Here is a 26,547-nt window from a genome sequence, read left to right as displayed (position 1 = left end):
TTGTGCTTTGGTCTTTTCTCCTCTGGAGTACAAGCCCCTCTGTGGGATAGATGCCTGAAAGTAGAATTGACGGGTCCAAGGGTTCTATTTCTCAGCTAGACAGTGACACTTTACCTGCTAAGAAGTTTCTTGCCAAACCAAGGAACAACTTTCCATCAGTACCTCGAGATGCTTTGAGTGGCTTTTGAAGGTTTGAATCGAAAGTGAACCTTTGGAGGGAGTAGCATGAAAACATGCACATTACCATATGTTAAATACATAGCCGGTGGGAATTTGCTCTGTGATGCACGGAGCTCAAATCCAATGCTCTGTGACAAACTAGAGGAGTGGGATGGGGTAGGAGGGAGGCTCAAGAGGGAGGGGATGTATGTATACCTATCCAGGTGGTGCTAGTGGTGAAGAACCCGCCTGTCCATGCAGGAGACTAGGGTTTGATCCCTGGGTCAGGAAGATCCCCTGGAGGAGGAAATGGCAATGCACTCCAGTATTTTTGCCTGGAAAATGCCATGGACAGAGGAGCCTGGCGGGCTCCAGTCCATGGGGTCGCAGAGTCAGACTCGACTGAGCACATGCACACATGGCTGATTCATGTTGATGTATGGCAGAAACACATTATTGTAAAGTAATTATCCTCCAATTAAAAATATATTACAAAAAAGAAGAAAGTGAACCCTTGGCTGCTAAGAACAGAGCCAAGCATGAGTAGACGAGAATATTTTGATATTAGAGAAAGATATTTCAATACTGCTTCCAGATATTTCAGCATTGGAGCAGGCTATTTTGGGGCTTTGTGTTTCTACCTTCAAAGCCAAATCAAATAACTTTGCATTACCCACAGAGCCTCAGTTAGGTGGCTCCCCTTCTCTGTCTCTTGCTGTACAAGCACTTTTCTCTTCAATGATTGAGCAGAACCCCACGGACATATCATACGTGTACAGCGGTTATGCCCCACTCAGTGTGCGACTGGCCCAGCTGCTTTCCCGGCCTGGCTGGCGGAGTATTGAGGAAGTTCTGCGCATCCTCCCAGGGCCCCACTTTGAGGAACGGCAGCCGTTGCCCACAGGACTACAAAAGAAACGTAAGTCCAGGGCCCAGATCTACAGATACTCATGCACTGTTTCTGTGGTTTTCACGTATTAGAGCAAGTGCTTTGTAAAATACATTTGTAAAGGACTTAGGAGTCAGAGTCCAATATGCCGCTTTTGTTAGTTGTGAATTACATTGTAAGCACTGGAACTCATTACTCCTTCAGGATTAGCAGATTTCAGCCTCTGAATTGAGGATCTCCGAAGTTAGAAAAAACATTGAGATCAAAATCATGGTTCCTGAGTTTCATGTGAACCATCTGTACCAAGACATATATGACTTTTCTCAGGAATGATGCAGTCTTTTTAAGAGGTGGGAAGAGAAGCATCAATAATAAATAGTTCTCTGGCAGTCCAGGGGTTAAGACTCTGTGCTTTCCAATGCTGGGGGCGAGGGTTTGATCCCTGGTCAGGAAACTATGATCTCACATGCTGCACAGCCAAAAATAAATAATTTTTTTAAATAATGATAATGATTCTTCATTCTGAAATGTTCAAATTTTAGGTCAACCAGGAGAAAACCGAGTCACTCTGATCTTTTTCCTCGGGGGTGTAACCTTTGCTGAAATTGCCGCCCTGCGATTTCTCTCCCAGCTGGAAGATGGAGGTACAGAATATGTCATCGCCACCACTAAACTAATCAACGGGGCCAGCTGGATAGAGTCACTAATGGAAAAACCTTTCTAGGGCGTTCCAAGTAGACTTACCAGTGAACTACAGAATAAACTGCTCCTTTGAAGAAGTTACTGGAACAGCAGTGCTGTTCCATGGAGAAACAGGAATAACAGGAATGCAGAATTTACTTTGGGGTCAGCTTCTTAAATTAGGCTGTTTTCTCCTTTCAGTTTCTCTTTTTGTGTTCTTAAATTTCTTAAAGAAGAATGGAAGAGACTCAGCCTGTGTAAAAGAAATCCCAGTTTTTAATGTTCTGAGCCCAGGATCTCCATTAGAGACCTCTGGAAATATATGAAGGGTGGTGGGGATGGGTAATCTGTTCAGCCACATAAATGGGGCCAGTTCTTAAGAACGCAGGGACCAACCAGGTAAAAATGAAAATAAAAGTGGAAGCCCAACCCCTAATAAATAGTGCTGAATTTCTTGGAGGTGCATCATGCCTAGGGCAGTGGCCCAGTGTTAGGGGCCTGAGGCTGGTATCTCAAATCCCTGAGTTTGAGATTGTTTTTTCCTGTAGAACATGGCACCTTACATCCAGTGTCACCAGTCTCTATGTTACCTGGTTGTCAGGGCAAGTTTTGGTTCCTCTATTTTTGATTCCTCTGCTTCTAAAAAAGCAAAGGTTTGGAAGAGCTTCTTGCCCCAGGACAGAGTTTATGCTCTCTGTGATCAGCTGAATTATTGTGGGTCCCCGACTTATCAAGGGCTTTTTGCATTGAGGAAGACTCAGCTTTCTGAGAATGTATTTGAAGATGCGTTCTTAGTGCACGTGTTATTAACTCTTAAGAAATTTCAGTGGTAGATGCCTTCAGTTTTCTTCCCTGCTCATCGTGAGCCCCACCATCCAGCTGGTTCCCCGCCCCGCCCCCCCCTTGAGCAATGACAGCTTTGCTTCTTCAGCATCTGGCAGCTCCCCCTCGCAGGTAAGTGCCACACCTGCTGCCCCAGCAGTCTACAGCCACTCCTTACATGGTCTCCAGTGTTTGTTTTGCTAGGAAACACCCAGCTCCCTGGTCTGGTGATGTCATCCCCACTCCGGTACAGCTTGTTGGTGATCCAGGCATCCAGCTGCTACCGTTCCCGGGGGAGACTGCTAGGCTGTGGAAGGGAGGTGAGAAGGTGCTGGCAGCGAAGTTGGAAATCTCCCTCCTGCTCCGTCCCAGCATCTGAAAGAGTTAAGGCCAAGAAGGGGACTAAATTAATGGTTTTACAGCCCTTGCCCAAGTCTCCAGCAAAATTAGTTGACCCCCCCCCCCCCCACCCTTTGCGGAGGTCCTACGTCAGTGTCCCTCCCCAGGTGTTATTTCTTTTCTCTTAAAAAAAAAAAATATTTGGCTCCACTGGGTGTCAGTTGCAGCACTTGGGATCTTCTTTGCTGCAGCATGTGGGATCTAGTTCCCTGACCAGGGATCAAACCCAGGCCCCCTGCATTGAGAGTGCAGAGTCTTAGCCAGCGGATCACCAGGGAAGTCCCCCGAGGTGTCATTTCTGTTATTAATTAGTACCTGTACATGTTTTCGTCTCTTTTTTCTCTAGTGAAATTCTGTTAGCACACGCCATGTTATGAGTGAAGGAAAAATTCTGCATTAAAAAAAAAAAAATCTCTTTAATGTGAAAATGAGGGGTAGAAGAGGGAATAAAAGATTAGCTTCTTGTGAATTTAACTTGGCTTTAACATTCAGTATTTGGAAACGTCTTAAAGAAAGCAATTCCTGTTTTAGGAATCCTTTCTCAACTCCTTGTTAGCCCAGGGAGATTAGTTTATACCTTCCAGCCCCAATGGCTCTCAGTCTCAGCTGCTGTGGAGAATAAAACGCACCTTGTCCATCAGTGTTTTCGGCTCCTGGGATTCAATTCAAGTCCAGTCAAGTCCCCTTGCCTGGGGTTTTGTCCTGTGAACAGATGCTCAGTTGTGTCTCATGTGTCTGCATTCACTCATGACTCTCCACTCTCTTGCTCTGAGCATAGTTAGGTCAGCTCCTAAAAATGCATTCAGCGTAAGACTTCAAAACCTCAATTGCTTCATTTGTATGCAAATAGAAAGTGGGGGATAATTATATATTATACGCCTTTGTGTAAGTTCACTTAATACTTGAAGCAGTCTTTGTCCCAAAGAAGTGTGCCCTTACTGAGAAAAAGGGTGCATGAATGGTACATTTATTCTTGGAAAGGGTGGATTGTTTACATCATGTCTGGACTTTTTGTCTAGTTGGGTAGACGGTTCTGCAACACCAGCAGTCCTACAAAAAGAAGTCTCCCTAGATAAAGAAGCCTACATAGGCGCTATTTTGTGTCCTTCTGTACACTTTTGAATTGTAGCCAAAAGAGAAATAAGTATTTGAACTATAGTTTAACTGTGGAGTAAGAGACTAATGGTTACACGAGGTTTAAAATAGCACACTTTAAACTCTTTCTTGTATGTTGGAGTATAGCTGATTAACAATGTTGTGATAGTTTCAGGTGGACAGCAAAGGGACTCAGCCATACATGTATCCATTCTCCCCGAATCCAGGTAACAGCACATTTAATTCTTGAAGAGAACTGGGAAGGGAGATTTCCATGTGTTCAACCACTGTAGCTCTGTCCTCACGACAGGTGGATTATAATTAATCTGACATGCAGTCTGTCTCTTGTCCTCAGTTCTACGGTTTATAGTCAGCAGAGCCGAACTAAAAAAAAAAAAAATACTTCTTAAAAAAAAAAATACCAGAACAAACTGAGTGCCTAAAGCAGCCAGTAAGAGGGGCTGTGATAAAGATGGCCAGGCAGAGAAGTACAGACACCGCATAGACTATGAATGATAAACAGAATGAATTATACTTGAGAACCTTGTATATATTTCAGTCCTATGGTTTAACAATGACATACTGTAGAAAATAGAGGATGCTTTTTGTCATCCAACAGTCAAAGACAGTACTGTAAAATTTCTCAGACTCTCTTACTTCTAAATGGATGCATGTGAACTTCAAGCTATATAATGTGTCTCAGCTTCAGTTACTCCATTGCGACATTATTTAGTTGCTAAGTCAGGTCTGACTCTTTGTGACCCCATGGACTGTAGCCCACTAAGCTCCTCTGTCCATGGGATTTTCCCAGGCAAGAATACTGAAGTGGGTGGCCATTTCCTTCTCCAGGGGTTCTTCCGGACCCAGGGATCAAACCCGCGTCTTCTGCAGTGGCAAGCAGATTCTATACCACTGAGCCACCTGGGAAGGCCACTCCGTTGGTATAAAATACCCCTAATTGGGTGGTGACTAGAGTCTACAAAGGCTGGAACACAAAACTGCCTTAAGATATCCATATGAAGGATGTGAGAGTTAAAGGGTAACAGAATCAGGGCTCTTTTAGTAGCCTTTTGCATGTTACTTTGGTGTGGGATTAGAATATAAATCTCAGCCATACTTGCCTATGACTAGGCAGGACACAGCCCTCCAGATGACCAGGTCTCTGTGGGGAGTAATTACTCACTGGCTTCCTGCACGCAGCTTGATAATGTTCCGCTCCTGTTTTCAACCCGGCTGCAGCGGGGCAATGATTTGATAATAAGAGATCCTGATCAAATTAGAGAGCCATTTGGCTTCTGGATGATGATGTTGATAAAAGGGTTGATGTCCACACTGCCTTTTTTTTTTTAAAGGTCAAAACATAGTCTTAACTACAAACTACTACAAAAAGCAGAGGAACGGGGAGCAGAATAAAGTTTGTGCTTTCTTTTCCCTTCATTGCTGCATCTGGGAAAGGGTCTGTTCTTCATTGGCTGGAATCCTGACTGGTTCTTTTTACCTTACATTTGGCAGAGTTGAAATTGGAAGTGGGTACATTGCGAAGGTGTCTATATGATGAGTCTCTAAACAGCAACACTGAATTAGCATTGAGCACTTGAGAGCTCTTGGTTTTCTGAGCTAGTTCTCACACAAATGCTTGAAATTGCATGTTTTAAGACAAAAATAAAAAAGCTAAAGTTTTTGCTTTAGTTGGGCAATCATAAGTGAATGTTGTATGTACAGTGGTTCTTCTTGTCTGAGACTCAAGGATGGGACTGCTCTTTGTGGAAGTTTGTTAGAAAAGAATCTGGACCGTATCCCACCCAGTGTTTAGAAAAGCCAGGCAGGAGGACCGTGAAATCCCCACTGTGTACCACTTGCTCAACACCTCTAAGGCAGGAGCTTTTGCAGGCAGCCTCAGAGCTGTGTGGGCTGTGATGGTGACACAGGCAGAGGGTGGGCAAGCCTGCCAGCGCCCCGCCTGGTCTGGACTTGCCTGTGCGCAGCTCCTTGAGAGCTCGGGGACCACGTGGAGATTGTGATTGGTCTCTAGACCACACCTAGTTGGTGAGCGCAGCTGCTGGCTGAAAGTCCCTCAGCTCTGCCGACATCGCTGGAGCGCACACAAGCCTACCTTAGGACAGCAGACGGGAGAGGGACCGTGGAGCTGCCACAGCGCAGGAGTCGTGGAAACTTTGCTGAGTGAGTGAAGTGGGGAGACAGGGAAGTCGGTGGCTGGCACTAAGGGGTGTTGCTGGGTAGGGCAGCAGTAGAGGTAAAGAATTGGTTTGTAATTGTTACCGTCTGATTCCATCCGTGATGGAAGATAGAGGGCTGGAGCGGATGCCAAGAGCATGACAGGCAAAGAGATAAGCCCAGAGTCAAACTGATACCCACCTCTTGGCACTCCTGCGATCCTGGCTGGCCAGAAGGGCAAGCATGCCTAGCCACAAAGCAGCGGTCCTCAAACTCTTGAAAACTGATAAGCCTTGGGGCCACAGAAATTGCAGAAGGGCTGCAGCGAGGGTCCGCTGCTTTCCCCCTACTCAAAAGGATCTCTCTTCCTCTCCCAAGCAGCGCTGACAGCTGGGACTGCAGCTTGAATGATGGCAAAAAGCAAGCTTTACTCCATCAGCCCATTAGCAACACTCACAACATTAAAAATGCAAGAGGTGGACGGGAGGAGAGGGTTGGAGATGAAGACCAGTGCAGCAGCGGGAACTGGGAACTCTCCTCTCCAGGCTTCCCTCCTCTGAGCTCAAATCCAGATCAGGAGCCAAAGAATGAGGAGAACGTTCGGTTTAAAAGAACTACATAATGTAAATACAGACAGTGTCCACGTGGTTGTTAGGGAGAAAATCAGCACTTTGGGCTTCCTTAGCCTTAGGGAGGTGTGTTTACTTTTTAGAGGTCCTAGCCTAGCCCCGAGTCCACACTGCCTCTAACGGTGCCGGACTCGGTAGCGCTTGCTTAGCGTCCAGCAGAGGTTGGTCTAGAGAGAGAACCGTCCTCTTGGCGTGCTCAGGGTCTCCTGCGTGCCCCCACTCCGCAGGTCCTCGGGCCTCCCGTGTAGGGCGATGCCGACCTCGTCCACCATCCACGTGCTGCAGCTACTGCGAGAGCTGCTGGCTTTCGTGCTCCTCAGCTACACGGTGCTCATCGGGGCGCTGCTGCTGGCCGGTTGGACCACCTACTTCCTGGTGCTGAAGTGACAGCGCCGCCGGCCCGGCTCCCTGCCCCTCCCACCTCCCGCCCCGCCCCCGGCCCCAACCGCCTGCCCTCCCGAGCGCTGCTCCGCCTCCGACCTCTGTGATGACGGACCCGCACGGCCAGCCAACGAGAGAATTCTCCTGACAACTTGTCCAAACACCTCTCACGACGGCCGACTTCGCCCGGCTTCCTCTAGCCCAGGGTCCGCCCCGCCCCGCCCCACGCGGAAGCTCCGGCGGTTAGGTGTCTGGCTACGCGGTTTCTGCCGTTACCTCTAGCCCCGCCCCTTTCCTCGTCTGTCCAATTCCGACTGCGCTCTCGGGAGGGGGCGTGGTCATGGGACTAAGCCCTCTCAAGAGGCGGCCGCTCCCCGCCCCCTGCTCACGGAGTGCCATCACTTCCGGCGTGTGCTCCTGGAGTCCTGCCGCCGCGGAATGGCGGCTCTAAGGAGTTGGCTTTCTCGGAGCGTATCCTCGTTTTTCAGGTACCGCTGCGGTTGTGTAGAAGGTCAGGGTCGGACGGAGAGTGGGAACGCTGAGAGCGCCGTAACCAGACTGCACCCCCAGCGTTGCGGGCTCGCGCTTCGCTGCTCGGCCGACCAGGTCACGGCGTCCCACCCCTCTCGGAGTTTTGAGGACGCCTCGCCCCTACTCCGGCTCTGAGGCCTCCAGCCTCCCGGGACAAGCCCGGACTTCACGTCCCACTGACGGCTTTTTCGTTGTTCACCTGCCGAGAGAGCATTCCCCCACTTCGGTCTGTTTTTTGAGGGCGTCTCGGTCTGCCAGCAAAATGACTTCGGTTGACCTCTCGAAGTCACAAGGGATAATTAAGGGGAGAGGCCTTGGCTGGCGGTGGCTTGCCGGAGGGAGTTTTCCCTGAGGGCGGGGGAGTTCCGGAAGTGGTCGGCTTCCCAGCCGGCCTGGTTCCCCTCGCAGCGCCTCTGGGCTCAATATCGTGTCGCAGGAACCAGCAGATCCCTTGCAGCCTAGGCCAGAAGACCAGCGCTAAATCCTGCCTGCAGAAGCGTTTTATTTGGGCCTTAGTTTTTAAAAAGCTTTGAGACCACTATTTACCCGTCTACACCTGGTACCTCTTAAACTCCACCACCATCCGCCCGCATTCCCGCGCAGGGGGAGCCAAGTAGTGATTGCCTGTTTGTGTGAGTCCAGGCCTTTTTGTCCGCCCCGCTCCCTACTGAGTCCCGTCCTGTGAAAAGTCACCCTACGTCGTCATTTGCGTTCCAGCCTGGCCCCACTTTGAGTCTCCAACCCCTCCACGTAAATTGAAGAGGTTCTTACAGATGGGTGGTTGTGCCTTATTAAACTTATTAAACTCTTTCTAGGTACAGACAGTGTGTTCCAGTCGTGGCTAACTTTAAGAAGCGCTGTTTCTCGGAATTGATAAGACCATGGCACAAAACGGTGGCTGTGGGATTCGGGGTCACTCTGTGTGCAGTTCCTATTGCCCAGGTGAAGTACCACCCTGTCACTCAGTGTTTTGGCTTTTTTTGTACTGTGTCCTCTGAAGTCTCGAACAGGCAATGAAGCATCTGACAAGCTCTAATAGTTTTCACCCAGCGCTCTCCCCAACCCCAGGTGATGGTATGCTGTATCAGCATCCTTTCATGGCTGAGCAGATATATTAATATCCTCATTTTGATGGTCTCATTTGGTAGAAACTGGTATGTCAAGTTGGTCAAATTGTATAAAGAGGGAAGAAAGAAAAGAATGTATTACAGAAAATAATCTTTTCATTCAGAAAAACTTTATGGGGCAACTTTTATGTGTCGTACACAAGAAGATTTCTGCTTTTGTAAATCGCACATTCTGGAGAGGAGGAGGAGGAAACAGTGGAATGAGAAAAACAGATGAGCTCACAGATAGCGGCGGGTCAAAATGTACTTCGACGTTTGTACTTTGTATGCCGTTGTAAGCATTGGAATTTATTATGATAAGCCACGGGATTTTAACATAAGATTATTATGGTCTGACATGTTTTTTTTTTAATTTATGTTTAATTGGAGGATAATTGCTTTACACTATTGTATTGGTTTCTCCCATACAACAGTGTGAATCAGCTATAAGTATACATATATACCTTCCTTCTTGAGCCTCCCTCCCACCCCTGACATAAGTTTTTAAAGGTTGTTGTGTGGAACTAAAAAGACCAGTTGGGGTCCAGGCATGAGATGATCGAGGGCCTGAATCAGGTGGGGAGAAGTGGGCTAACGGTCAGCAGGTGTTGCTGTTGGGTTAGATGTGAACCATATAACTTAATTTCCAGTGGTTTTAAAAGGCCTCAGCAGCTGAAAGAATGGTGTTGCCAGATGCTGGGATGGAGAGGAGTGGATTTTGGGAGGAGGAAATTTAAGAGTTCAATTTTGGAAATGTTGTCTAAGTGGAGCTGTCAAGTAGACAGCTGATAGGGAAGTGATATCTTATTTTAAAACCATTGGTTATATACTTTATCAGGAAGAACTGAATAGGAAACCAGCAAACATTTTGGCAAAATGTACTTGATACTTAAATGCGTGTTTAATCATGACAGCAAGATTAATTCCCCCCCCCCTTTTTTTTTTAATTCCCTTTTTCACAAGTATTTTCAGCATCTTCTGAGGCTTACTCATGAGCCCTTTCCTTTCGGTGCCTTACTTCGGCCCTCATCTCTGCAGACTGATAATCTTTAACCTAAAAAGGCTTACTTGGACACCAGGTCATTTTCAGTCACAGTTAGGACAGCCTTTTCTTTCTTCCTCCAGAAGATTTTTTTGTTTGTCCTTTCTAGTTTGCATGTTGTTCTTAAGCCCTAGTTACCTCACTCCGTTCTAGGTCAGATGTCAGGAGCCTTTGGTTGACAGGAGCCTCAACTCACTCTCCTGCAGGAATAGCATTGCCACTTCCGTTCTTCAGAGCCTGCAGTGGCTCTCCATTCTGTGTCAAAAACCTAAAATCCAGAGAACTTCCTCATAGTTCAGCAACCAGGCTGGATTCCCAAATATCCCCTGCTTGCATCATATGTATTTTCCTCCTTGTTTTATCTAACCCAGGATACCTGTCCATTCTAATCCTGCTTGTCTTCAGACACAGATCCCACCCCCTGTGTGTTTTTTTTTTAATTTATTCATTCATTTTGGCTGTGCTGGGTCTTCACTGCTGCGCTCAGGGTTTCTCTGGTTTCGGTGAGCAGGGGCTACTCTGTAGTTGTATATAGGCTTCTCGCTGCAGTGGCTTCTCATGTTGCGGAGCGCAGGCTCAGTAGTTGTGACACTGGGGCTTAGTTGCCTCACGGGCATGTGGAATCTTCCCCCAACCAGAGTAATAATACCTGGACTGTGGTGAGAGACAAGTAAATAAGCATTGTAAAATGGAAGGCATTTGATGAAGCCAAAAATAGATAGGCTTTCCTGATGGCTCAGCAGGTAAGGAATCGCCTGCAGTGCAGGAGACACAGGAGAACTGGGGTTTGATCCCTAGGTTGGGAACATCCCCTGGAGGAGGAAATGGCAACACACTCCAGTATTCTTGCCTAGGAAATCCCATGGACAGAAGAGTCCAGTGGGCTACAGTCCATGGGGTTGCAAAGAGTCAGACACAACTGAGCGTGGTATAAAAATAAATTTAGATTTTAAAAAAGGAGGGTATTATGAAGACTTAACTTACCAGAATAAGTCAAAATTAGCTTTTCATGAGCAGAGGGGATATCGTTATGCTCTCTAGCTCCTCAATGCAAGAGGTACATAATAAATTCTTGTTTATTTGATTGAATGAAATATGTGTGATAAATATAATTCATGATTTATTCATGTATCTTTTTTTGGCTGCACCAGGTCTTAGTGGCAGTACATGAGATCTTTGATCTTTATGGTGGCATGTGAACTCTTAGTTGCCACATGTTGGATTTAGTTTCCGGATCAGGGATCAAACCCAGGCCCCGTCAATGTGTTTATGCTCTAAATAGCAAAAATGAGATAACAAATAATAGAGGGATTGGTTTGTTAGTTCTGATTGAATAAGTCCTCTGCTGAGGGAGAGAAAGGGGAGAGTCATCACAGTTGCCAGTATTTAATCAAGGTGGTCACAGCCCCCTTAACTCATGAGCTGGTTATACTGGTTTTTGTTTTTTTCAAATAGAACAGCTAAGGTCAGAGCAAAGAGTCTCCTCGCTCCCCCCAACCAAGACTGTGCATGTACAGCTCAATCAAGAGCGATTTGCCCTCTCCACCAGCCGTTTACTTTCTTAGGCTCAGCTTAACTCCTTATCAACTCTGTGAAACCTTTTCTAAACTATTCTCATTTAACATTGATGTGATTGCTCCCTTATGTGCACCCCTCCAGACTTCTTCCATAGCACCCATGGTACTTGATTGTATTAATTTTTTAGTTCACTCTCAGCTTCAACTCCTCCTCTTCCATCTGAAATCTTTAAGATTCTTATCTTTAAGCATCTAACACTGTGGTAATGAAGAATCATAACTTTGTGAAATTTGTGATTATAAGTACTAGTCTTTTATAAAAAGGAATACTTTGCTCTTCGGAGCAGAGAATGATGAATAAAAGTAGGTAGAAAGCATACAGTAGAATCATTTTCATATGTTGTCTTTAATAGCACAAATAAAGCTTTAAAAGAAAAAGCTAACACAGAAGCAGCAGAGTGTAGTTGCAGTGTGAGAATTGCGTTTTTCCCTTGGCTGTGATCTCAGCTTGAGCTTTAGGTTAAAAGTTAAGTAAAAATGTTTGTGTCTTTCAGAAACCGGAGCCTCATTCTCTTAGTAACGATACATTAATGCGGAGGGCTGTGTCTTTGGTAACAGATAGCACCTCTACCTTTCTCTCTCAGACCACATATGCATTGATTGAAGCAATCACTGAATATACTAAGGTAAGTGTCTCCTCGTTAAATCTTGATCATCTAAATCCATCATTAGCAAACTATGGCTCACAGATGAAATCCAGTCTTGCCTGTGTTTGTAGTTTGATTGGAACATGGCCAGGTTCATTTGTTTGTGTATTGTCTATGACTGCTTTCATGAGTTGAATAGTTGCAAACAGACCACTCTCTGGCCCTTGACCAAAAAAAGTTGCTTTGCAAATCAGTTTACCTGTACCATTTTTCTAGATTGCACATATAAGCAATATTAGGTGACTTTTTTCTCCTTCTGACTTACTTCATTCTTTGTGACACCCTCTATATCCATCCATATCCCTACAAATGGTACTATTTCATTCGTTTTTATGACAGTAATATTCTATTGTATATATGTACCACATCTTTTTAATTTATTTCTCTGTTGATGGACATTTAGATTGCTTCCATGTCCTGGCTGTTGTAAATAGCGCTGCAGTGAACACTGAGGTATATGTGCCTTTTAAATTATGGTTTTCTCTGGATATATGCCCAAGAGAGGGATTGTTGGGTCATATGGTAGTTCTATTTTTAGTTTTTTAAGGAACCTCCCTATTGTTATCCATAGTGGTTGTACCAGTTTACATTCCCACCATCAGTGTAGGAGGGTCCCCTTTTCTCCACACCCTCTCCGGAGTTTGTTTATAGATTTTTTTAATGATGGCCATTCTGACAATGTGAGGTGATAAACTCATTATAGCTTGCATTTCTCTAATTAGTAATTTGAGCATCTTTTCATGTGCTTTTTTGGCCATCTGTATGTCTTTTTGGGAGAAATGTCTATTTAGGTCTGTTGTCCATTTTTTGATTGGGTTGTTTTTTTGATATTGAGCTGCATGAGCCATTTGTATACTTTGGAGATTAATCTCTTGTCAGTTGCTTCATTTGCAGATATTTTCTCCATGCTGAGGGTTGTCTTTTAGTTTACTTATGGTTTCCTTTGCTGTGCAAAAGCTTTAATTAGACCCTATTTTCATTACTCTAGGCAGTGGATCAAAAAGATCTTGTTGTGATGTATGTCAAAGACTTGTTCTGCCTATATTTTCCTCAGAACAGTTTATAGTATTTGGCTTCACATTTAGATCTTTAATCTATTTTGAGATTATTTTTTGTGTATGGTGATAGGGAGTGTTCTCATTCTCTTGCATGTGGCTGTCCTGTTTTCCCAGCACCAGTTATTAGAGAGACTGTCTTCTTTCCATTGTATATTCTTGCCTTCTTTGTCATAGGTTAGGTGGTCATAGTTTTATAGGTTTGTCTCTGAACTTTCTAATCCTATTCCATTATCTATATTTCTGTACCATATTATTTTGATTACTTTCTGTAGTAGTCTGAGGTCAGGGAGCCTGGTTCCTCCAGCCCCATTCTTGTTTCTCAAGATTGCTTTCACTATTTGGGGTTTTTTGTGTTTCCATATAAAATGTAAAATTTTTATTCCAATTATTCTGTGAACATGCCCTTGGCAATTTGATTGGGATTGCATTGAATCTGTAGGTTGCTTTGGATAGTATGGTCATTTCCACAATACTGATTTTTCCAGTCCAGGAATGTCTCTTATCTGTTTGTGTCATCTTTGATTTCTTTCGTCAGTATCTTACATTTTCTGAATGCAGGTCTTTTGCCTTCTTAGGTTTATTGCTAGGTATTTTATTCTTTTTGTTGCAGTGGTAAATTGGATTGTTTCCTTAAATCTCTCTTTCTGATCTTTTGCTGTTAGTGTATAGGAATGCAAGGGATTTCTGTGTATTAATTTTTACCAAATTTATGGATGAGCTCTGATAGTTTTCTGGTAGCACCTTTAGGATTTTCTATGTATAGTATCGTGCCATCTGTAAACAGTGACAGTTTTACTTCTTTTCCAATTTGGATTCCTTTTCTTTTTCTTCTCTGATAGCTGTGACTAGGACTTCCAAAACTATGTTGAGTAAATGTGATGAGAATGGACATCCTTGTCTTGTTCCTGATCTCAGAGGAAATGCTTTCAGCTTTTCATCAAGTATGATGTTAGCTGTAGGTTTGTCATATATGGCCTTTATTACTTTTTATTTATTCATTTTAGTTTTTTTATTGAAGTATAGTTGATTTAGTGTTATTTACTGCTATATAGGAAAGTGATTTAGTTTTATATATATATATATACACACACATATTTAGCATATATATATATGTATATATACACATATACATTTTTCATAGTCTTTTCCATTATGGTTTATCACAGGATAGTGAATTTAGTTCCCTGTGCTATATAGTAGGACTCTGTTGTTTATCCATTCTTTATATAATGATTTGCTTCTGCTAATCCCAAACTCCCAATCCATCCCTCACCCACCCATCCTCTCCCCATTGGCAACCACAAGTCTGTTCTCCATATCTGTGAGTCTGTTCCCTTTTGTAAATAAGTTCATTTGTATCATTTTTTTTTTAGACTCCACATATATGTGATATATGTCTTTCTCTGGGTTATTTCACTTAGTATGATCATCCATGTTACTGCAAATGACACCATTCCATTCTTTTTGTGGCTGAGTAATATCTCATTGTATATCCACATCCTCATTACGCATTATCTGTCAGTGGACATTTAGGTTGCTTCCATATGTTGGCTACTGTAAATAGGGCTGCTGTATACATAGGGGTGCATATATATTTTTAAATTAGTTTTGCTGATCCTCATTTAATGTAGGGTCCCTGCAAATGGGACACTTACCACAGGGAAGGGGTTCTGGTTGGCCTCACTGTCCAGGAACCCTTTTTAAAAGAAAAGTCTTAAATATAGCAGCTCAGTATATAAGACAGGGCAACTCAGTATATAAGACAGGGGGAGCATGCTGATCTGGTTCAGTTGGGGCTACCAGCAACACCAGGGGTTTCTGGGTGAGGGTAGTTTGAAAGCCACTGATTTAATAGAGTATATGGATAATCAGAATCATTTAAAGTAATATATATGTTTCTTTACCCTTCATTTTCCAGCAGCTTTATTCTCAGCCTTCTGAGTTTTCCATCTGCATTTTGTTCTCTTTGTTTGTCTGAATTGCTAACAAGATTTTAAAACACAAAAGTTAACAAGAGATACTGATGTCCTAAGATAACACCTTTACTTCACACAGTGGTGAGGTTCAATGAGACAGGAGGACTGAACAGCCAGTTTGCAGCAATGGGACTTCCATCACATTGAGATGTAAGTCTCACCCTAATATGCCTCACTTATTTTACTAATTTGTTCTGTATTTTTAGGCTGTTTATACCTTAATTTCTCTGTACCGACAATACACAAGTTTACTTGGGAAAATGAATTCACAGGAGGAAGATGAAGTGTGGCAGGTGATTATAGGAGCTAGAGTTGAGGTAAGCAAAGAGTTACTTGGATTATTCTGTGTTACTGCTCCTACCTCATTGTGGTATCTAAATTATTGAATGAAGGTGTTTTACCAGTAACTGTTCTCTCAAACCGGAGAAGGCAATGGCACCCCACTCCAGTACTCTTGCCTGGAGAATCCCATGGACTGAGGAGCCTGGTAGGCTGCGGTCCATGGGGTTGCTAAGAGTCGGACACGACTGAGCGACTTCCCTTTCACTTTTCATTTTCATGCATTGGAAAAGGAAATGGCAACCCACTCCAGTATTCTTGCCTGGAGAATCCCAGGGACGGGGGAGCCTGGTGGGCTGCCATCTGTGGGGTCACACAGAGTCAGACACAACTGAAGTGACTTAGCAGCAGCATTTCTCTCAAACTGCTATTGAACTGAAGAAGTCCATTTAAATGTGCTTAATACTAATGAAGAGTCATGTTGTCTGAAGTGCTTTTGTTTAATTCATAGATGACTTCAAAACAACAAGAGTACCTGAAGTTGGAAACCACCTGGATGACTGCCGTCAGTCTTTCAGAGATGGCAGCAGAAGCTGCCTACCAAACTGGTAGGTTAAAGTTTTTACTGTAGAGGTGCTGTTGGAGTTTTCATCTAGCTGAAAAATGAGGGATACTGTGGCTCTTACTTTGTGAGAAGATGTTCCCGTTTCCAGCATATTAATCAATATTGTTTTCATTTACACAAAGAAAAATTAATGCCCTTGTAGACCAGACCAGTAGAAGCTAGGTGGTGTCTAGAAAATGAAAAATAATAAAACTGTCAGTTAGAAATTTTGATTGCTTCCAAATAGTTAAGGATTTTACTTTTTAACAGCCCAGATAATCTGTGAATATTATCTATATCTCAGGCTTTGTGGTAAACATTTTATAGATGCTTTTAATCCATGCAGTTCTTTTAAAGTAGAAGTTGTTATTATCATTCCCACTTTACAGATGAAGAAACTGGCAGATAGAGGGGGTTAAATAATTCACCGAGCATGCTGTGGTACCCAGTAAATAAGCAGCCAAACTGGGATTCAGCAAGTTAGGTCAAATCCTAAAGCCTTTGTCTCTGGTAGCCAGGGCGTCATCCTCTCTACCTTAGTGCCTCCCAGTATAGAATGGTGCCCCATTCACCAGGGGTTTTTTAACCATCACTATCCATCCAGTGGGCTTGAGGTTGAATGATTGTCTAATGTATTTTGAGGGAAATCCTCATTTGACATCTTACCTGAATGGTCCCAAACTATGTCACCATAAAAATTTTTAAGAAACTGGTTTGTTAAAATGTTTTTGTTTTCTGAAATCTTAAAGATGTAAAAGATGTTTTAAGTAAATACAGAAAGAATTCTTAGTTAACTAATGCCCAAGGAATCGAGAGATTCTGCAAACAGGACTGGAATGAAAAACAAAACAACAGAAGCGTAAAATAGCATTAATGGCACACCAAAGATGGGAGCAGGGTTTCCAGGTACAATGAAGAGGGAGACTTGCTGAGAACATCACCAGGCAGCTTTGGCCACTCACTAGGCCAACTTAAGATCTAGCAGGAAGAGAGGGAAAGTAAACTACAAGCATTATCTAAGAAAAAGACATTTTCCCAGAACTGACTGAAAGGGCTCACAAAGGTTCTGAACAGAATTTAAAATAATAAGTGTATCTCACATGGCAAAAAAATATTCAGAATGTAAAATATACAGAGAAAAATCCTAAAAACTATAAGAAAAAAATAGAATACTTACAAAGGAAGTATATGTGTGTGTGTGTATTAGTCTTTCAGTAGTGTCCAACTCTTTGCAACCCCATGGACTATAACCCACCAGGCTCCTCTGTCCATGGAATTCTCCAGGCAAGAATGCTGGAGTGGGTAGCCATTCTTCTCCAGGGGATTTTCCTGATCCAGTGATCAAACCCATTGGTCTCTTGCATCTCAGGCAGATTCTTTACCTTCTGAGCCATAAGATAAAGCCCCAGAGGAAGGATATCTGCAACCCTAAGATCCAAGGTGACAAATCAGTAACCATTCAAATATTATTAAAATGTAAGCATGAAAGACCTTTACAGAGACTCACGGTTTACCAGCTGCATGTGCTTTCTGGAAAAAGTGTTTTACAAAAAAAATCAGAAGCACCTGCAATAACAAAAATAATGAACAAAATTTAGTACAACTTGTCAGAAGCTCTGAATGTTAAATTTTTAAGTAATCTGAAATCAGTTTGGGAAAGCAGTGAAAGCATGCTAAGCTTCACTGTTTGAGAAGGGAGACATTGGCTTAACATTAGACATTGTTAAACACTTCAGAAGAATTCAGGGAAGGGACAAAGAAAACTTAATAAATTCAGTTAAGGCTAAAGGTTGAAGAAAGCCTGTTAATTAGAAAATGCAGAGTAAAGGAACACATTCAACCATCAGTAATCACAATAAAGAATAAATTTACTTATTAAATGATACTTCATATTAAAAAAATAACTCTAGCTAAAACTGTTTACAAAGGCACATCTAAAACAACACATAGGAAGATTGGGTATTTTAAGAAGATAAACTGAAATATTATAAAAAAGAAAGCTGAGCAAAAAGGTGACTGCAGTGTTAGAAGAGGGATTCAAGACAGAAAGCATTAAAAAGGACAGAACAGTTTATCAAGACATCACTCTTGAAATGTGTGCCTAATAAGGCAAAATCTGATAGATTTACAAGGAGAAATTGAGCTTTACACACATCTCAGGATCACAGGTCAAAACATAAAAAAAGCAATTAGGTGCTGGAACAGGATTTTTTTTTTTAAAGCCTGACCAAATACATATACTGAATACAAAATGTTGCCCTCCCCCCCCAAAAAAACTCTTCCAATACAAATAGTATATAAACATGTACAAAAATTGATTTTTGTGACAAAGACTCAGAAATATTTCTTGATATCCCCTTCCTCACCAAAAATAAAAATGGAAATTTAACTTGCACAACTCAATATAAAAAACACACCTGATTTTAAAATGGACAGAAGACCTGAACAATTTTCCAAAGACATATAGATGGCCAACAGGTGCATGAAATGATACACAACATCACTAAGCATTGCTAAGGGAAATGCAAATCAAAACCACCATGAGATATCACCTCACACCTGTCAGCATGGCTATTATCAAAAAGGATCATAAATAACAAATGTTGGTGAGAATGTGGAAAAAAGGGAACCCTAGTACACTGTTGGTGATGATGTAAAACGGTGTAGCCACTGTGGTAAACAGTACTGTGGTTCCTCAAAAATAAACCTACACACCTGTGGTCACACTAATCTATGACAAAGGAGGCAAACTATACAGTGGAGAAAAGACAGTCTCTTCAAGAAGTGGTGCTGGGAAAATGACATCTATAAGTAAATGAATGAAATCAGAACAATCCCTAACACCATACTCAAAAATAACCTCAAAATGGATTTAAAGACCTAAATGTAAGGCTGGATATGATAAAACTCTTAGAGGAAATCACAGAACACTCTGACATAAATTGCAGCAATATCTTTTTTGATCCACCTCCTAGAATAATTAAAAACAAATGGGATCTAATTAGACATAAAAGCTTTTGTATAGTAAAGGAACTCAAACAAAAATAAAACGCTCAGTGTGGGAGAAAATATTTGCAAATGAAGCAACCCACAAAGGATTAATCTCCAAAATACACAAACAGCTCATACAGTGCAACAACAAAAAAACCCAATCAAAAAATGGGCAGAACAGTCAAGTAGATATTTCTCCAAAAAAGAAATACATATGGCCAATAGCACATGAAAAGACGCTCAGCATCACTAATTAGAGAAATACAAATCAAAAACGGCAATGAGATATAACTTCACACTGGCCATCATCAAAAAATGACAGACAATAAATGCTGAAAGGGTAAAGGGAACCCTCTACACTATTGGTGGGAATGAAAAACTGGTACAGCCACTATGGAGAATAGCATGGTGGTTCCTTAAACTAAAAATAGGACTACCATATGATCCAGCAGTCCCACTCTTCGGTATATATCCGGAGAAAACCATAATTCAAAAAAATACAGGCACACCAATATTGACTATAGCACCACTTGTAGTAGGTAAGATGTGGAAGCAACCAAACTATCCGTCAACAGGAGTGGATAAAGATGTGGTACATACTGGGCTTTCCTGGTGGCTCAGTAGTAGACAGTCTGTTTGCCAATTCAGGACATGTAGGTTTGTTCCCTGGTCTAGGAAGATCCCACATGTCAAGGAGCAACTCAGCCTGTGCTCTAGAGCTTGGGAACTGCAGTCATTGAGCCCACATGCCCTAGAGCCCATGCTCCACAATAGGAGCAGCTACAGCAATGAGAAAGATGTGGTACATATATACAGTGGAATATAACTCAGCCATAGTAAAGAATGAAATAATGCTGCAACGACATGGATGGACCTAGAGAGTCATACTTAGCGAAGTTAGAGAAAACAGTATACGGTATCGCTTATACATGAAACCAAAAAAAAAAGGCAAAATAACTTACTTATGAAAGAGAAATAGAGTCACAAATACAGAAAACAAACTTATGGTTTTCAGAGGAAAAGGTTGAGGGTAGGGATAAATTGGAAGCTTAGGAGTGACACATACATACTACTATATATAAAATAGGTAACTAATAAGGGCCTACTGTATAGCACAAGGTACTCAACAGTCTGTAGTGACCTATATGGGAAAAGAATCTAAAGAAGAGTAGATGGATGTATATGTATAGCTGATTCACTTTATTGTACACCTGAAACTAACACCATTGTAAATCAACTATTCAAAACATTTTTTTAAAAAGAATTGTAAAATAATTGAAAACTGGGAATTCTGTGGCTTCCCAGTGGTTAGGACTCCACGCTTTCACTGCCAAGGGCACAGGTTCAGTCCCTGGTGAGGGAACTAAAATCCCACAATCTTTTTTTTTCTTTTTGCTGTGTGCAGCACAGCCGAAAAAACGCACTGCTGTGTGATCCAGCAGTTCCCTTCTGCGCTGTGTGCACGTGGGCTAAGTTGCTTCAGTTGTGTCCAGCTCTGTGGCCCTGTGGACTGTAGCCCGCCAGGCTCCTCTGTCCCTGAGGATTCTCCAGGCAAGAATACTGGCACAGGTTGCTATTTCCTCCCCTGGAGGATCTTTCCAGCCCAGGGACCAAATCCATTTCCCTTGCATCTCCTGCATTGGCAGGTGGATTCTTAACCACTAGCGCCATTTGGGAAGCCCTAATTACTTTCTACTCCTGGGTCTATATCTGAAGAAATCTAAACTATGAATTTGAAAAGATGTATGCACTCTTATGTTCATAGCATTATTTACAATAGCCAAGATTTGGAAGCAACCTAAGTGTCCATCAGCAGATGAATTAATAAAGATGTGTGTGTGTATACTACTCTGCCACAAAAGAATGAAATTTTGCCATTTGCAACAGTATGGATGTACTTGCAGGGTTTAGGCTTAGTAAAATGTCAGACACCAACAAGTACTGTATATCACTTACGTGTGGAATCTAAAAAATAAAACTAGTGAATATAACAAAACAGACTCACAGGTATAGAGAACAAACTAGTGGTTACCAGTGGGGAGAGAGAAGGGAAGAAGAGGTACAGACTACTATGTATAAAATAAATAAACTACAAAGATGTACAGCACGAGAAATAGAGCTGTACATAATATTATTATAATAACTAAGTGGTTTATAACCTTTAAAAGTTGTGAGTAGTTATGTTGTACACCTAAAATTTCTATACTGTTGTAAATCAGCTGTACTTCAATAAAGAAAAATGGAAATTTGAAAAGTACTCAGAACTATCATGACAAGTCTCATTAACAGCAGAGACCTAGAGCGTTGTAGACAAAGTAGCTCTTAAATAGAAGCGGACCCCTTATTTAAAGGTGCATGTCATAAATACAAACACAGCAACCATAAATAACAGGTAATGTTCCCTGTGCCAAGAGGTCCTGAAAATAAACTTTTAGCCCAGAAAGTTAAGAAAAGCAAGCAAATTCAGACAGTGCCGAATAAAAGGTATAAGAAGACTAAATAGTCGAAAAGGCAAAAAACCCCGTTCCTTGTAAAGAATAAAGAAAATAAGGTTTAGTAAGTATAACTTTGAGAGCAGAAGTAACATCAGAAAGAGCCATTATAGTTTTATCTATTTTTGGCTGCACTGGGTCTTTGGTGCACAGTCTTTGGCACTCAAGATTCTTACTGTGGTGGCTTCTCTTGTTGCAGAGCACAGGTTCTAGAGCACAGGCTCAGTAGCTGTAGCACATAGGCTTAGTCACCCCTCAGCATGTGGAATCTTCCCTGACCAAGGATCAAACCTATGTCCCCTGCATTGGCGAATGGATTCTTAACCACTGGACCACCAGGGAAGCCCAGAAAGAGCTATTAGAGAATTTTTTTTAATCATAAGAGAATACTATGATATTTATATAAATCCTAAGTTGGCCCAGGAAGAATCAAAGCAAGAGGAGCAGCCACAAAAGTCGAAACAGTTTTCATAAAAAATCTGTGCCCCCAAATGAGACACTAAGTCCACGCAGTTTTGTGCGAGAGTTTTATCAAATCTTCATGAAACATAAATCCTGTGTTACGGGAAGTATACCAGAAAATGATGACAAGCCTCCCAACTGTCTAAAGCCACCATGGGCTTCCATGGTATGAAGAATACGCTTGCCAATGCAGGAGACATGGGTTCCATCCCTGGGTTGTGAAGACCCCCTGGAGAAGGAAATGGCAACCCACTGGTGTGAGGTGGTACCTCATTATAGTTTTGATTTACATTTCTCTAATAATTATGTGATGTTGAGCATTGATATTCTTGCCTGAGAAATCCTCTGGACAGAGGAGCCTGGTGGGCTACAGTCCATGGGGCTGCAAAGAGTCAGTCACAACTCACAACTTAGGTACTAAACCACCACCACCAAAGCCACCATAGGCCTGAACCCAAACTGGACTAGACTAGCACTAGAACAAAAACCTACAGCTCAGTATCACTTGTGGATAGATATAAATTAAAAATAGCCATATACCTTCAAAATACAATTTTAATTCAACACTGGGGGGAAAAAACCTATCAAGAGAACATAGGCAAAACATTCTCTGACGTAAATCATACCAATGTTTTCTTAGGTCAGCCTCCCAAGGCAATACAGATAAAAACAAAAGTAAACCTGGAGAAGGAAATGGCAACCCACTCCAGTATTCTTGCCTAGAGAATCCCATGGACAAAGGAGCTTGGGAGGCTACAGTCATGGAGTTGCAAAGAGTTGGACACTGCTGAGCGACTAACAGTTTACACTTGACACTGTATGTTCTGAAATTAGTGGTGATGGTCTGACCAATTTGTGAATATACTGAAAAAACCACTGAATTGTATGCCTTAGGGGGAATTTAATGGTATGTGAGTTATACATATATGTGTGTGTGTGTGTGTGTGTGTTTGGGGGTATTTTATTATTAAGCAGTAGATAAACAGAAAGACTTTCCACTAAACAAAAAAGTTTCAAATGTTGCTTAATTAGAGGTATAAATTAAAATAAATTCTTTCTGCTATACTGCCATTTCCCTCACTTATGATAACCTGTTATTAATTTGTAATGGAATTCTATGTGAGGAGTCCTTCATTGGGGTTCCTTATTACTCCTATCTGGCGTTTAGGCTGCAAATCTTAAAATAGGTGTGTTTCTAACCTTCTAAGGTTCTAGTCTTAGCTGGATGTTCCCCCTCTTTGATAAACTCTTTGTTGAACCTCAAAAAAAAAAAAAAGTAAATAAATGGGACATAGTCAAACTTAGAAGCTTTTGCACAACAAAGGAAACAAACAAAAAAGACAGCCTACAGAATGGTAGCAAATAATTGCAAACAGTGTGAACCGACAAGACTTAATTTCCAAAATATACAAACGGCTCACACAGTGGAACAACAGCAACAAAAAGAAAACCCAATCAGAAAATGGGCAGAACATGTAAGATATTTCTCCAAAGAAATACATATGGCCAATAGGCACATGAAAAGATGCTCAACATCACTAATTATTAGAGAAATGTAAATCAGAACTATAATGAGGTACCACCCCACACCAGTCAGAATGGCCCTCATTAAAAAGTCTACAAATAACAAATGCTGGAGGGGGTGTGGAGAAGAGGGAACCCTTGTATACTATTGGTGGGAATGTAAGTTGGTGTAGCCGCTACAGAAAACAATGGAGATTACTCAGAAAAGTAAGAACTACATATGATGGAGCAATCCCACTCCTGGGCATGTACCCAGACAAAACTATAATTCAAAAAGATATATGCAACCCTATGTTCATAGCAACACTATTTACAATAGCCGAAACATGGCAACAATCTAAATATCCATCAACAGAAGAATGGAGAAAGAAGATGGGGGTACACATATACAGCGGAATACTACTCAGCCATAAAAAAGAAAGAATGCCATTTGCAGCAACATGGATGCAACTAGAGATTATCATACTAAGTAAGAAGGAGAAAAACACACATATTATATCACTTATATGTGGAATGTAAAACATGACACAAATGAACCTATCTATGAAACAAACATGGATGCAGAACAGACTGCTGGTTCCTGAGGGGCTGGGGGAGGGATGGACTGGGAGGTTGGGATTGGCGGGTAAAAGCTTTTATGTATAGAATGGACAAACAGCAAGGTCCTGCTGTATTACATAGAGAACCATATTCAGTATCCTATGATAAACCATAATGGGGAAGAATATTTGCAAAAAGAACATCTGTATTACTGAGTCATGCTGCTGTGCAGCGGTGATTACGACACTGTAAATCAACTCTACTTCAGTAAAAATAAAGTTTAAAGGGTCTTATGTACACATAGTGGAAAAAACCCAAAAACCTATCAACATTTAATTCACTGCTTAAGGTTATCTACAGTAGATTTACAGAGAAAAGCCACCTCTGTAATCATACATTGGTATGCCCCAAGAAGCGTCAGTAAAATGTAGTGTCCATTTATGATTTAAATCTAAATTAAGTACAATTAGAGTTTTCCTAAGATGATAAAAGTAGCCGTACATCATAGTGAAATATGAGAAACATTTCCATCAATGTCAGAAATAAGGGTGCCTGCTGTTCTCCACTACCTTTTATCATTGTACTAAAGGTTCTCTTTAATGCAGTAAGATAGAAAAGAACTGCTCGAGTGTTCTGTAGATGAATTAAATATGCACATCTATATGAGCTTCCCTGGTGGCTCAGCTGGTAAAGAATCCACCTGCAATTCGGGAGACCTGGATTCTATCCCTGAGTTGGGAAGATCCCCTGGAGAAGGGAATGGCTACCCACTCTAGTATTCTGGCCTGGAGAATTCCGTGGACTGTGTAGTCCTTGTGGTCACAAAGAGTCAGACACAACTGAGTGACTTTCATATGATGAAATACACTAGCAACAGGTATCAAAAAATGATAGCACTCAAAAATAGATCTGCAAAATGTGTTCAGTAAATACTGTTTAGGCCATTATGTCAGTTTAGAGTCAGGTTTTTACTGTGTATTCCCTGTGAATTCAGTAACTTTTAAAAAAGGTTAATTGGCCTTTGTGGTTCATGAGTTGAACAGCAGCCCATCTAGTATTAATTAGTAGATGAAGTGTTACTTTATAGTAACATTTTAAAGGAGGAGAAAGATGCTCTTTAAACTTCCAAAAGATAGAGCTTTGACAATTTTGTTAGTGATCTCTTCATTTGTCAGGTAGAAATTTATTACTTGAATGTAGTTTAAAAAATTAAAATCTTAAAACGCCTATACTAATAGTTGTGTAGCTATAAAGATGATTGTGGGAATTGCATTTGATAATTATGATGACTGCTGATAGCTGGAGGAAGATGCCAGGGTTTTGACAATAGAGAGGAAAACCGACCTGTATAGGTAGAAGGTTCTCTACTCTGCGGGGAGGGCTCAGGTACAACCACAAAGAGCCCCCAGGCTTTCCTTGTGTCCACTCAGCATAAATGGCCCATCTTCCGGCAGGCGCGGACCAGGCCTCTGTAACAGCCAGGAGTCACATCCAGCTGGTGAAATCGCAGGTGCAGGAGGTACGCCAGCTTTCCCAGAAGGCGGAAACCAAGTTGGCAGAAGCACAGACAGAAGAACTCCGACAGAAAACCCAGGAGGACGGGAATGAGAGGGCCGAGCTGGAGGAGCAGGAGGCCTACCTGCGTGAGGATTGAGGCCCCACAGTGCTGCCCGCGTCTGCCCGCTCAGCCTGGGGAAGGCAAGGGCAGACGCCACCCGGCCCCGGGTTAGCACGGCTTCCTCTGTACAGAGAGGCAGTGGCAGGTCCTGCCCGGGCCCATCAGACCAGAGGTCGCTGTGAGTGCCTGACCCCTGTCCCCACCGTCTCAGGCTTGTACTGGACCTGGCTCTTAGCCCATGAGCTAAATAGCACCCTATTTAACATTTCACCCCACTCAGCAGAGTTACCCTCTCACCCATCCATGGATCTTTTTACCTCCCACCCAGAGCATTTCACCAACCTGGCCAGAGAGAGGGGGCCTTCTCTGTCATGTCCACAAGTTCAGTAGCTGTTTAACCTCAGTTTTCCCATCTTATTTACATTTTCTAATACGATTCAGTATTTGCTTCCTCCATAGGGACGTGAGTTTGGGGGGAAAAAGGAAACTATCCTGTTTATAAGATTTCTTTGTGTTGAGTGTTTCTAATGCCTTCTGGCCTCAGTGCCCTGTAAGGATATTCTCAGGCTGAGGAGCCAGAAGTCCATTGTTCTTATGGGACTGAATATGGAGTGTTTATCTGGTGCTCACAACAGGATTTACTCCAACACATGCTTCTCATTTCCCTTTTTCTTGGAGTTTCTCTATTGTATCTGAAGGAAAATAATTTTTTTGCATTTAAGAGAGAAAATGTTTGTGTGTGTCTTCTGGAGTCCTGCGCAGTGGCCCTCCTTTGCCGGCTGCACGCCTCACCACACACACACACCCCCCCTCCCCCCCGCCCCGGCCAGACTAGAAGAGTCCAAGGGCTCCAGGAGTGCCCCAGTGCTT

The 26,547-nt window shown here is 42.3% G+C and overlaps 3 protein-coding genes and 1 long non-coding RNA gene across 5 annotated transcripts in view; 3 read left to right on the top strand and 1 right to left on the bottom strand.

Annotated features, from left to right (window-relative positions):
- Positions 1 to 2,169, top strand: part of VPS33A (VPS33A core subunit of CORVET and HOPS complexes) — a 29,277-nt gene extending 27,108 nt beyond the window's left edge. The window contains exons 12-13 of one of the 2 annotated variants that reach the window (XM_061141983.1): positions 910 to 1,078; positions 1,591 to 2,169. In XM_061141983.1, the coding sequence (XP_060997966.1) occupies positions 910 to 1,078; positions 1,591 to 1,772 (351 nt within the window). In that variant the 3' untranslated portion in view covers positions 1,773 to 2,169. The remainder of the gene's footprint in view (positions 1 to 909; positions 1,079 to 1,590) is intronic. The other variant, XM_061141984.1, reaches the window with a different exon arrangement.
- Positions 2,170 to 2,313: 144 nt separating this feature from the next.
- On the top strand, positions 2,314 to 7,443 carry LOC133056573 (uncharacterized). The gene is made up of 2 exons (XM_061141987.1): positions 2,314 to 6,226; positions 7,077 to 7,443. Exon 2 carries the CDS (start codon positions 7,102 to 7,104, stop codon positions 7,234 to 7,236), a length of 135 nt encoding a protein of 44 aa, XP_060997970.1. The 5' UTR covers positions 2,314 to 6,226; positions 7,077 to 7,101; the 3' UTR covers positions 7,237 to 7,443.
- On the bottom strand, positions 2,818 to 7,065 carry LOC133056574 (uncharacterized). The gene is made up of 3 exons (XR_009692856.1): positions 6,422 to 7,065; positions 3,580 to 3,740; positions 2,818 to 2,926 (listed from the first exon to the last, which is right to left on the bottom strand). It is a non-coding gene; the product is annotated as an uncharacterized LOC133056574 (long non-coding RNA).
- A 151-nt stretch (positions 7,444 to 7,594) lies between the features above and the next one.
- DIABLO (diablo IAP-binding mitochondrial protein) lies at positions 7,595 to 26,326 on the top strand. The gene is made up of 6 exons (XM_061141986.1): positions 7,595 to 7,718; positions 8,577 to 8,703; positions 11,981 to 12,112; positions 15,374 to 15,484; positions 15,958 to 16,054; positions 25,514 to 26,326. Exons 1-6 carry the CDS (start codon positions 7,669 to 7,671, stop codon positions 25,711 to 25,713), a joined length of 717 nt encoding a protein of 238 aa, XP_060997969.1. The 5' UTR covers positions 7,595 to 7,668; the 3' UTR covers positions 25,714 to 26,326.
- The last annotated feature ends 221 nt before the right edge of the window (positions 26,327 to 26,547 follow it).

This window comes from Dama dama, chromosome 5 (assembly GCF_033118175.1).
Source record: "Dama dama isolate Ldn47 chromosome 5, ASM3311817v1, whole genome shotgun sequence".
Taxonomy (NCBI): domain Eukaryota; kingdom Metazoa; phylum Chordata; class Mammalia; order Artiodactyla; family Cervidae; genus Dama; species Dama dama.
The sequence above is the reverse complement of the archived record's forward strand: the minus strand, read 5'-3'. Positions and strand labels throughout refer to the sequence as shown.

Coding starts and splice junctions, on each gene's coding strand:
- DIABLO (XM_061141986.1), top strand. CDS start 7,669: ATGGCGGCTCTAAGGAGTTGGCTTTCTCGGAGCGTATCCTCGTTTTTC. Junction 7,719..8,576: donor AGCGTATCCTCGTTTTTCAG/GTACCGCTGCGG, acceptor AACTCTTTCTAG/GTACAGACAGTGTGTTCCAG. Junction 12,113..15,373: donor CAATCACTGAATATACTAAG/GTAAGTGTCTCC, acceptor CTGTATTTTTAG/GCTGTTTATACCTTAATTTC.
- LOC133056573 (XM_061141987.1), top strand. CDS start 7,102: ATGCCGACCTCGTCCACCATCCACGTGCTGCAGCTACTGCGAGAGCTG.